This window comes from Ictalurus furcatus, chromosome 10, assembly GCF_023375685.1.
Source record: "Ictalurus furcatus strain D&B chromosome 10, Billie_1.0, whole genome shotgun sequence".
Classification (NCBI taxonomy): domain Eukaryota; kingdom Metazoa; phylum Chordata; class Actinopteri; order Siluriformes; family Ictaluridae; genus Ictalurus; species Ictalurus furcatus.
This window is the reverse complement of record NC_071264.1, coordinates 15,506,198-15,518,024: the sequence shown is the minus strand read 5'-3', so window position 1 is coordinate 15,518,024 and position 11,827 is coordinate 15,506,198. Positions and strand designations below refer to the sequence as shown.

The 11,827-nt window shown below is 37.0% G+C and overlaps 1 protein-coding gene across 1 annotated transcript; it reads left to right on the top strand.

Annotated features, from left to right (window-relative positions):
• The first annotated feature begins 731 nt into the window (after positions 1 to 731).
• On the top strand, positions 732 to 10,712 carry LOC128613691 (vacuolar protein sorting-associated protein 4B-like). The gene is made up of 11 exons (XM_053634726.1): positions 732 to 977; positions 2,607 to 2,718; positions 2,979 to 3,123; positions 3,209 to 3,267; positions 3,452 to 3,571; positions 5,042 to 5,198; positions 5,379 to 5,528; positions 5,629 to 5,709; positions 7,926 to 8,145; positions 8,476 to 8,616; positions 10,012 to 10,712. Exons 1-11 carry the CDS (start codon positions 957 to 959, stop codon positions 10,111 to 10,113), a joined length of 1,308 nt encoding a protein of 435 aa, XP_053490701.1. The 5' UTR covers positions 732 to 956; the 3' UTR covers positions 10,114 to 10,712.
• The last annotated feature ends 1,115 nt before the right edge of the window (positions 10,713 to 11,827 follow it).

The following is an 11,827-nucleotide window of genomic DNA, read 5'->3' as shown; positions in this document are numbered from 1 at the left end:
ATGAAGTTTGCTAACTGTGTTCCTTATGACAAAGAAATATCAATCCCAGTCTAGCCATATAACTCAGCCTGGAGGCATCTTATATCTGTGTAAGCTTAAAGCTTTATGTGCAGTATTTTTGTTTAAATTAATTTTCTTCTGAAATACAGTTCAGCTGTTGCATTTGGTATTCTAAATTGTTAACAACCGGTGCTGTAAAATTGTAAAGTATTTTGCAAAATGTGTCTGTGAAAGTATATCAAACTGTATATTTGTGAAATAAATACTGCAATGAAATATAAGTGGAAATGTGTTTCTAAAGAGGTTTTGTACTCCCTGTGTAGCCACACTTTTTAATATGGGATCTGGGGACCGTTAAAAGGGTTAGGGGACCCTTATTTGTTATAGTGGTAATCTTGAATTTAATGACAGTTCTAATGTAAAAAATAAATAAATAGATAAATAAAAATACAAAACTGTGAGTGGAAATTTCAGGAATAAAAAACTGTATGGCTTCAATAAAAACGCCGAAATATTATTGTACATATTTAAATAACGAGTCTAATGTCTGATTGGTTGGATAATGCTCATAAACGTTTTTATTTATTTATTTATTTATCATTACAGTTAAAGGAGTCCCTAGCTGCATTATGTGTGATTTAAAATAATGTTTTTTTGTAAGTGAGCCATTTCTGATTTAGAAGGTGTCAGATTAGGTGCTTCATTCTTATTGGCTCGGCGTCTGTGGCGTCATGAAGAAAACATTCAATGCGGAAGTGGAGAACCCGCACGGATTGGGGAAAATAGTTCCCTGAGAAAGGACGCTAAAGGTTTTAAAACGCTGAAACTGAATATTTTCATAGTGTATTTAGTTTGTGTGGAACAATGTAGTAGCAAGCAGGGAAACCTATATTATATCCAAACCGTGTTTTCAGTATTTAAAAATAGTAAAGTTCAGCTGTAATATCACGACTGCGATGGCTAATAGTAATTTACAGGTAAGTCTCTTGTCAGGATAACATTACATAAAACATTGTGTACTACTAATAAGTACAGTGTGAAATATATTTCGATTCATTAAACATATAATTAACTACTTAAGATTTTGGTGGCATTGCATTTCAAGTAAAATGAGCAGGAAGTTCGTTTGTGTTTAAGAATAAATGAGTATTTATTAAAAATAAAAGAAAAGAGAAAAGAAAACAGTCGCATTGTTCATATTTGAATGATGACCTAAACATGAGAGTTATATAGTAAGAGCTACAGCATATTTCATGAAATGTTTTCAGGTCCAAACACTTTAGATAGACAAACTTCAGCTTGAGTTATTATTGTGTGTTCTGGTATGCGACATGTGTCCAAACTAGTCAAACCAGTCCTACTGCTGTTTTTTCTTTCACCACAAAAAAAAGGCATATACTACCGACAACTCGTGGGTTAACATAATTGCAACATGACCCTTCAGTCACACTTCCCTGCTGAAAGAAAAAAAAAAAACCCAATAGAAACCCCCAAGGAATTTGTAATGGTCTTATAATGGGAATTGTATTGGTTTTAATTGAGACTGTAATGGTCCCTGTGGGTCTCTACTGGTAACTTGTTGCCTTCTATTGGTGGCATGTTATGTCTAGTGGATACCATTAAGGACGAATAATGGTAATGGTTTTAATGGTTATCTTATAGTTTGTAATGGTATTTGTTGTGGAAACCACTTGAATTACTGTGATGGTTTCTATTGGGGTTTTTTTCAGAAGGGTTGGTCTGCTATAGGCATTATGGGTGTAAACTTCAGTACAGTACAATTTGGACAATGATTTGATACATGACAATATCACTGAAGCTGATACGGTACGATTTTGATTCATAAGTCAACAACTGGATGTTTGCTGATATCACTGAAGCTGATACGGTACGATTTTGATTCATAAGTCAATAACTGGATGTTTGCTGATACCACTGAATCTGCAATGATTCGAGTTGATTGTATAATAAATTATAGTCCATAATAATTTATTTATAATCTGTAGTAATTGAATTATGATTTGTATAGATTCATGTCAGTTGTTGCCTTTTAAATTTATAGATCAATCCAAATTGTTAAATTGTTACGCCCCTAACAGTCATAGGCGGGCCAGGGGAGCCAGTGCCACTCTGACAACAAGAATAATAATAATTTGGTAATTATTACAAATATAGCCTGATTACTATTTTTTTGCAATGTTACAGTGCCAAAAAAGCAGATTTTGTAGTCAGACCCCTGAGCTAAGTTGCAAGGAAGTGGAACAAGGTGCAATTGACACTAGAAAAATAACAAGCGAGATGTCGATAGTGGTAAAGAAGAAATAAAAGTGAGCCAAATGATTTAAAACTACCCTGTGAATCCCATTGTACTACTTTAGTTGTTTAATTCTAACACAGTCATTTTAATGTTATTCAAAATATTGCATTTGTATAAACTTGCCCTTAATGTTATTTAGCTAGATCAGAAAATGCTTCATGGCTGTTGCATGACACGTATCTATATATTTTATTTTTCTCTATATTTCGATTCACTGACTATAGTTAAATCAATTCTGAACATGAACTTCCTGAAAAAGAACTGACGTTCTTCCTTTTTTGTGCAATAGAAAGCCATTGACTTGGCCACCAAGGCTTCAGAGGAGGACAAGGCCAAAAACTACGAGGAAGCTTTGCGCCTCTATCAGCATTCTATTCAATACTTTCTACATGCGGTGAAGTGTAAGTGAAGCACTGTGTGAATTAAGCTTATTAACATCAGCTTGACTGTATTTTTCAAAAGTTCTCAATGTCTAAACTACCTAATTCTTTCCCTACTCAACCTTATTTGGCTCTGACACCAAATCTCGCTAAGCAGCCAGGTGTAAACCAGGTCCTAGATTACAAACTGAATCCTTACGTGAATTGAATCCTTTATCTGTCATCTGTGGAATGTGGAATTTTAGATAAAATGCTGCATTACACTGTGCTCTGTCCTGCAGACGAAGCTCAGGGTGAAAAGGCCAAGCAAAGCATCAGGGCGAAGTGTAAAGACTACCTGGACAGAGCTGAGCAGCTGAAGGATTATCTGAAAAAGACAGAAAAGCAGCCACCTACCAAGCCAGTCAAAGTGTCCAATGACAAAGGGTCAGTCTTGCTGCACAAACCAGCTGTTGAATTCACCACCATTAGGATCCGTAGGCTCTTTATTAACCAAAATGTCTTTTGACAGGAATGACGGTGATGATGGTGATGATTCAGAGAAGAAGAAATTGCAGAATCAACTTCAAGGTGTGTGGGGTTTCTTAGCTGCATTTAACATCTTGTTGTGGCTAGTTTTGTTTCAGTCAGAGACTTTAAGCAAGCACAAATCGATGATTTTGTAATGTTCTTCAATTTTATTATGAAATGTCAGTGTTACATTAATAAAGAGCGTGTCATGTATGTAGATATTAGGTATTGTTATGTTTTGCAGGTGCCATTGTCATGGAGAAGCCAAACATTAAGTGGAGTGATGTTGCTGGCTTAGAAGGAGCCAAAGAGGCACTGAAAGAGGCAGTCATTCTACCCATTAAATTTCCCCACCTTTTCACAGGTACAAAACAAACACATAGTAAGATTCTGCTCCATTTTTTAGAAAATATGAGTGAGCATAGAAAACACATTTAATTTATTTAGTAATAGTGCTCAGATGAAGCTATTTATCAGCACAGAAATTTCCATGAATTATTTTAATCATAATAACTAACATAATAACAAATGACCCTTGTCAAAAGTTTGCATACCCTTGTATTTCAGGTCTATTAAAACTCACTCAAGTACATTGGTATTGCTGTGACGGTGAAGAATCTGCTCTTATGACTTGTTTGATTGTAATAAGTGTCTCACCTCATGGTCTTTTTAAATTTTACTACACATTTGAGATTTGAAGTTAAATAAACTCATGAGAGATTCATGAGATTCTGGTGCATCACCCCATTTGTATGTTTTAACTGTTTGGTTGAATTTAGTGGTGGAGTTATATCATTTTAACAATAGAATTATACGTTTGAAGGGATATTGTCTTTCACATTGTCCATAAGACATGTTGATCTCTATACTGATCAAAATAATTGTCCTGAAGACTTTCCCATGTCCAAAAACCTAAGCTGCAAAACGGTAAGGTTACAACTTTTACCTCTGACTGGTATAAAGAACAGACACTTGAGACACCATCCATAAATTATAAGACGAATAGTTTTGGTTCTAAAATCTGATTGGTTCAAAGCCATTGTAAGATCCTTTTGCACACCTGTGACCACATCACAATACTTCTATACTAATGCACCACGTTTTGAACCAATGAAACTGTAACACTTAAGCTGCCATATTCTTCTTTTTATTTATTTATTTATTTATTTTTTTATTATTATTATTATTTTTTTTTTTTTTTGCTGTTTTATAAAAGTGATGAGCATGCAAGGGCATGCTTCAGTTATTTTATTATGGGTAAAGAAGTAGTCTGCTTTGTGATGTGCCTAAGAACGCCTTTATCGGTGATAAAATCACTGTAATACATGCCTTCTTATGGCTTATTATTGCATTAATAAGATATTCAGTGATTACACACTTATTTCAATCTGTTTATGTGAAGCAACTTTTATAAACCTACCTGTTAGTATAGAAATGATAAGCTAGTGTTATATAAAATTAAGCAACACCATCTGACCAGTCAGATTCGAGAATTTATCTGTGCTGTGATATAATAACAAATTTTGTGCCTTCATAACTGTTTTCTGATCATCTGATCAGATCATGTGACAGCAGTGATGTAAATATTAATAGAACTTCTATCAAAATAAACAATGATGATGGTAAAGAGCAGTTCTGTTATATGAAGAAATAACAGTGTAAAGCATAAACTCTGAGGTCATTTTCAGTAATGGAGGAAAAAGCAAGACTTTTTTAGTAATTGAATAGTGTTTGAGAATCTGTTTAGTTTGCACCTTTACTCATGCAACAGATCCTCTGTGTTTATTTGTATTACTTTATATTTGAGCTGAAATTGTAACCGTATAATCTCCAGGAAAGAGAACTCCATGGAGAGGGATCTTGCTTTTTGGTCCTCCAGGTACAGGGAAATCGTACTTGGCTAAAGCAGTGGCCACTGAGGCCAACAACTCAACCTTCTTCTCCATCTCCTCTTCTGATCTGGTGTCCAAATGGCTGGGAGAGAGTGAGAAGTAAGTCCTGGTGCTGCACTTGATCAAAGCGGCACGTTTAAGTAGCATGGTCATGGCACACTGCAACCTGAATATTATGTACAGGAATAAACAGGATGCCTTATGAGGAAAAAGTAGAAATCCAGCTGTAGTGGTACATACAACATAGCTCCTAATAATCTCTGCTTCTTCCTCCTCCAGATTGGTGAAGAACCTGTTTACCTTGGCTCGGCAACACAAACCCTCCATCATCTTCATCGACGAGATCGACTCTCTGTGTGGCTCCAGGTCTGATAACGAGAGCGAAGCAGCTCGCCGAATAAAGACTGAGTTCCTGGTCCAGATGCAAGGGGAGTCAAGGGGTGGAGACAGGGCTGGCGTTTTTCATTCAGTGATTGAAAATATTACGTGGCTAATCTGTTTTTTTTTGTTTTTTTCCTGTAACTGTAGGTGTTGGAAATGATAATGAGGGAATTCTGGTGCTTGGAGCAACTAATATTCCTTGGACTTTAGATTCTGCCATCAGAAGAAGGCAAGGAATCACTATATTTAAAACAGGCATATTCATTTAAACAGACTGTATTCATTTGTATCCATATTCCAGTTTGATCAGGAAACTTAATCTTATTAAGGATTTTCTTTAATTGTTATCAGTTCTGAGATTACATTTCAAGAACAGCTAGTTGACCAGTAACAAACTTATTTGTATAGCACTTGTAACTATAGACAGTTTAGGGATCTAAATCTACAATCCAGATGTAGATTTAGATCCCTAATGAACAAGCCAGAGGAGACAGACAAGAAAGAATCTCTCTGAGACAACATGAGGAAGAAATCGTTCAGAGGAACCAGACTCATCCTCTTCTGGGTGACACCAGATAGTGGGATTATAAATCCTTACAGTATACAGGTGTAGACGAGAAAAGGCAAACAGCATTAAGTGTATTGAAAGGATGCTCAATGTGAGCAGAATGCGAATAAGAGTTGAAAACAGGACAGTCTTTATGACTACAGTCCCAGTTCTTGAGTATAAATCTACAGTATCCAGGTGAGATTATCCATTGAAGCAAGGGTGTGACTTGTGTGTGTGTATATATACTGTTTTTTTTTTTTTTTTTTTTACTTGATTAAATATTACCCCAATTCCAAAAAAGTATGGACAGTATGGAAAATGCGAAAAAAAAACAAAGAGAACAAACAAAAACAAACAAAAATTTGAACATTCAATTCATCCTGTACTATATTGAAAACACATTATTAACACATTATTTAATGTTTTACTTTGAATTTTATTTATTTTTGAAAATATACACTCATTTCAAATCTGATGACTGCAACACACTCCAAAAAAGTTGGGACAGTCGACAATTTACCGCTGTGTAACATCACCTTTTCTTTTAATTACACTTATTAAGCGTTTGGGTGCTGAAGACACCAGTAGGTTAAGTTTAGCAAGCGTAATTTTCCCTATTCATCCGTTATGCATTTCTTCAGCTGCACATCTGTACTGGCCTTTGTTGCCTTATTTTGCGCATCATAATGTGCCACACATTCTCAGAGACAGGTCAGGGCTGCAGGCAGGCCATGCTAGCACCCGCACACTCTGCTTACCCAACCATGTGCTTGTAATCTGGGCAGAATGTGGTTTGGCATTGTCCTGCTCTGGATGGCAGCATATGTTGCTCCAAAATGCGTACATATTTTTCTGCATTAATGGTGACCTGAGGGCACTGACACACCCCCATACCATGACAGATGCTGGCTTTTGGATCTGACGCTGATAACAGCTTGGATGATCCTTTTCGTCTTTGGCACAACGGCTGTTTTGTCCAAAAACTATTTGAAATGTTGACTCGTCGGACCACAAAACACGATTCTACTGTGCTACTGTCCATCTCAGATGAGACCGAGCCCAGAGAAGTCAGTGGCACTTCTGGACAGTGTTGATGTATATCTTCTGCTTTGCATAGTAAAGCCTTAACTTGCATCTGTGGATGCAGTGGTGAATGGTGTTGACTGAGAGGTTTACCAAAGTATTCCTGAGCCCATGTCAGGATGTCCATTACAGACTCATGACGGTTTTTAAGACCGTGACGTCTGAGGGATTGGAGATCATTCAGAAGTGTCTTTCAGCATTTCCCTTTACGCTCCGAGATTTGACCGGATTCCTTGAATCTTTTAATTATATTATACACTGTAGAAGGTGAAATGCCCAAAATCCTATAGATTTACCTTTGGGGAATGTTGTTCTCAAAGTGTTGGATTATTTGCTGAAGCATCTGTCTGTTGACAGATTGGCGAGCCTCGACCCATCCTTGCTCTTGAAAGACTAGGCCTTTTCTGGAGACTCCTTATATACTATGATTAGACAATTGCCTCATCTGTTTCACATCACCTTCTTATTTCACCTTGTCACATCTCTGTTAGTCCTAAATTTCCCCTGTCCCAACTTTTTTGGAACATGTTGCATACATCAATTTCAAAAATAAATCTTCAAAAAACTATGCAGTTGGTTAGGTAAAACATCAAATACCTTGTCTTTATACTTTTATTGTTTAAATTCAAGTCAAAGTACATTTACAAATCACTCCTCTTTGTTTTTATTAGCATTTTCCATACTGTCCCAACTTTTTCGGAATTGGGGTTGTAACATCACTGCGTGGGGATGTACTGTACCTGGAATCATGCATGTCTATACTGATGCTACTGTCAGACTTTATGCATCACTACTGTGTTTGTATGGCTTAGGTTTGAGAAGCGTATTTACATCCCACTTCCTGAGCAGCATGCACGATCATTCATGTTCAAGCTCAACCTTGGTACAACCCCCAACAACCTCACTGATAATGACTTCATCACGCTGGGACAGAAGACCGAGTCCTATTCAGGTGCCGACATCAGCATCATTGTCAGGGACGCTCTCATGCAGCCCATTCGCAAAGTGCAGACGGCCACTCACTTCAAAAAGGTGGGTAAGGACATACCTGATGAAGTTCAGAGAAGTCTGAAGTTGTGTTTCTGAATTTTTGAGACTGATCAGTGTGATTTAAAAAAAATGTGTGTATGTGTGTGTGTATGTGTGTGTGTATGTGTGTATGTGTGTATGTATGTATGTATGTATGTATGTATGTATGTATGTATAAAAAAATTTTTACCCAATGCATTAATGGTTAGAAATTGCTAAGTTTGCTTTAGTTTCAAGTGTTCTGAGCTGACATATGACATGATGTGTGTGGAAATTTCTGAATTATTTTTGTCTACTTGTAGATTTCTGTAATACTTTCTTTTTTATGTACAGACCTGTGGAAAAACTTGGAACAACCAGGATGTAATAGCAGATGACCTATTGACCCCTTGCTCTCCAAGTGACCCAAACGCAATAAAGATGACATGGGTAGATGTGGAAGCTGATAAACTGCTGGAGCCCATCGTCAGCATGGTGAGGATGAAATACAAAGCATTATGATATAAAAATAGTATGTTTCATATAATTAAATATATTATATGTCGGTTATACTCTTTAAGTTGGTTAAAAGCTCTTACCCAGTAACACACTATGCCAAAGTTGAAAGAAATTCCAGAAATGATGAGGAAGAAGGAGATTGAAATACATCAGTCTGGGAAAGGTTACAAAGCTATTTCAAATGGATTTGAAATTTATCTCCAAATGGAAAAAAAACTGTGCAGTAATGAACCATCACAGAAGTGGCCGTCTTCCAAAATTCCTCTAAGAGTAAAGCAACGACTCATCCAGCAAATCACAAAAGAGCCTCTTGCATCAATAAAGGTTCATGACTCCACAATCACACAGACACTGGGCAAAAATGGCATCCATGGAAGAGTGTCGAGGTGAAAACCACTGCTAACCCAGAAGAACATTAAGGCTCATCTGAATTTTGCCAAAACACACCTTGATGATCCTCAAACCTTTTGGGAGAATGTTCTGTGGATTGATGAGTCAAAAGTGGAACTGTTTGGAAGACAGGGATCCCATTACATCTGCCTTAAACCAAACACCGAATTCCACAAAAAGAACATCATACCTATGGTCAAGCATGGTGGTGGAAATGTGATAGTGTGAGGATGCTTTACTGCTTCAGGGCCTGGACAACTTGTAATAATTGAGGGAAACATGAATTCTGCTCTATACCAGAAAATACTAAAGGAGAATGTCCGGTCTTTAGTCCATAAATGGAAACTCAAGCACAACTGGATTATGCAGCAAGACAATGAACCAAAGCATAGGAGTAAATCCTAGTTCTAGAAGGAAGTGAAAGACTGATCTCCAGTTATCGGAAGTGTTTGGTTGCAGTTATTGCTGCTAAAGCTGGCACAATCAGACTTTACGTTTAAGTGGGCGATTAGTTTTTCACATGGGTGATAGGTGTTGGATTTTTTAATTTTTTTGGTTTGCGCTTCAATAAAAGAAACACTAATGTATGTTTACTCAGGTCGTCTTTATGTTGTATTTTATTTGAAGATCTAAGACTATTTAGTATGAGAGATACACAAAAACAGAATAAATCAGGATGGGGCCAAATTTCATAGCACTGTATATCATGCCATCATCATCATGCCATCATGATGTACACACTTGTACACAGAACCTCCAAACACATTTAACTGTGGTATTACTGCACTGTGCAAGCAAAGCACATTGTAACTACTCACCGGGTTGGAAGTGGCTATGAATAATGCTGGAAGAAATTCATATCACACAGCATCTACATTGTTAGTTTCCATTTTAACCATTAAAATTGCTTATAAATTTAAGCAGTGGTCATTGCTAAAATTATTTGTGTATCATGCCTTTGTTTGTGTGTCTGATCTCCAGGAGGACATGCTCAGGTCACTGGAAAAAACCAAGCCCACTGTGAATGACGAAGACCTGAAGAAGCTGGTGAAGTTTACTGAGGACTTTGGCCAAGAAGGCTAACTACACAGCAGCCATAAAAACACAAAAAACAAGAACCTTTATTTTAGGCTTTTTATATTCCATTTTATCTTTCTACTCAGAGTTTATTATAAATACTTTTGTAATAACGGCCACTCTTTGTGGAATACAGGCTACATAATGTAGCTTCTTGAACTGTCTACCTACGTAATATGGTGTTAACAGGGAACTGAGGTAACTTATTTGCTGTATGTGGAACTTATATTGGCGAGAATATTAAGCTGTAACTGAGCACTTGCTAAAATGTATTTTTTCTGCAGTAACTGCATCTACTGTACATGTACAGGACATGCACTTGGTTGCCAGTTTATTAAGTACACCCACTTTGTTTTGCCACTCATTAGGAATTTTATCAGATACATCCACCATATATTGTGAATAAGTATTGTAAGTAGGCTTTGCCAGGAGATGGTAATTAATTTTAGTCTCCTGCTTTTGAATTTTTTTTTAAAGCTTTTTTCTCTGAAGAGATTTTATCTGGTTGAAATGATATATGATATAAATGTAAAAAAAATTTTAACATGTAGGTTTATTTAAATGACATGAGACTCAACTCCCAAAATATCAGTGATTTAATACGAGTTCTGTCTGTGTCTGTTTGTATGTGTGTCTGGGGTTTGCCTCCTCACTCCTGTTTCACTATTGACTGTTCTGTGTAGAGTGCTATACAGAGCAGCAATAATGGAGACAATTGACCGAATTTAGACAAAATATGACTATATCCTGCCATCCAATAGATAAAATATGTGAATAGTATATTCAACATAACTGTATTTTTATGGCTAATTTTTCTTTTGTTGGTTCTGAGTGGTCTCTCTTGTGGTCCTTTATGGGGGGAATGGTGGCTTAGTGATTAACCCGTTTGCCTCACACCTTCAGGGTTGGGGACTCGATTGCCCTATGTGCGCAGAGTTTGTATGTTTTCCCCGTACTTCGGGGTTTCCTCCAGGTACTCCAGTTTCCTCCCCTAGTCCAAACACATATATTGTAGGCTGATTGGCACTTCCAAATTGTGCTGTGTGAATGTGTGAGATTGTACCCTGTGATGGGCTGGCCCCCGATCCAAGGTGTCCCCCACCTCGTGTCCTGAGCTTCATTGGATAGGCTCCAGGCTCCCTTGTGACTCTTGGTACAAAAATTGGATGTATAGCGGTCCTTTACATTGATAGGGTAGGGGAAGCTGGCATGATAGGTATTTAATTATTGACTGTAGCCCATCTGTTACTGTGTACAAAGCGACCTGTATCTCATATGTTTACATTTAAATGTACAGTGGGTGTAGCTACATGGTAGGTATTCCTCATAATTTTTACAAACAAGTGTATGTGTTTATATGTATGTTCTTACATTACATTTACATTAATCTTACATTAATGACTACAGCTTTCACAGGGTTTCCACGGGTCCTTACGAAGTCTTAATGTCTTATGTCTTAAGTCTTATGTCTTAAATTCCTTAGTTTAAAAATAAGGCCTTAATTAGCATTAAATGTCTTAAATACAAGTTTTAACGGTCTTAAAAATTAACCGAACCGACACCGTAAAACAGATTTAGATTTTATTTTGGCTCGTTGCTGTTTGAGATGGTAAACCTGTGTGTGCGCGTGTGCGGCTCATCAGTGTTTTAAAGCGGCTCAGGTCACAGTAAACGCCGCTCCACACCAACTTTATCTCTGTTTCAGTCACTCATTCTATGA

What these genes read in the sequence shown, in the direction of transcription:
- LOC128613691 (XM_053634726.1), top strand. Translation starts at nt 957, where the DNA reads ATGGCTAATAGTAATTTACAG. An exon ending in TGGCTAATAGTAATTTACAG is followed by an intron (nt 978 to 2,606) that starts GTAAGTCTCTTG and finishes TTTGTGCAATAG; the next exon opens with AAAGCCATTGACTTGGCCAC. An exon ending in ATTGCAGAATCAACTTCAAG is followed by an intron (nt 3,268 to 3,451) that starts GTGTGTGGGGTT and finishes TATGTTTTGCAG; the next exon opens with GTGCCATTGTCATGGAGAAG.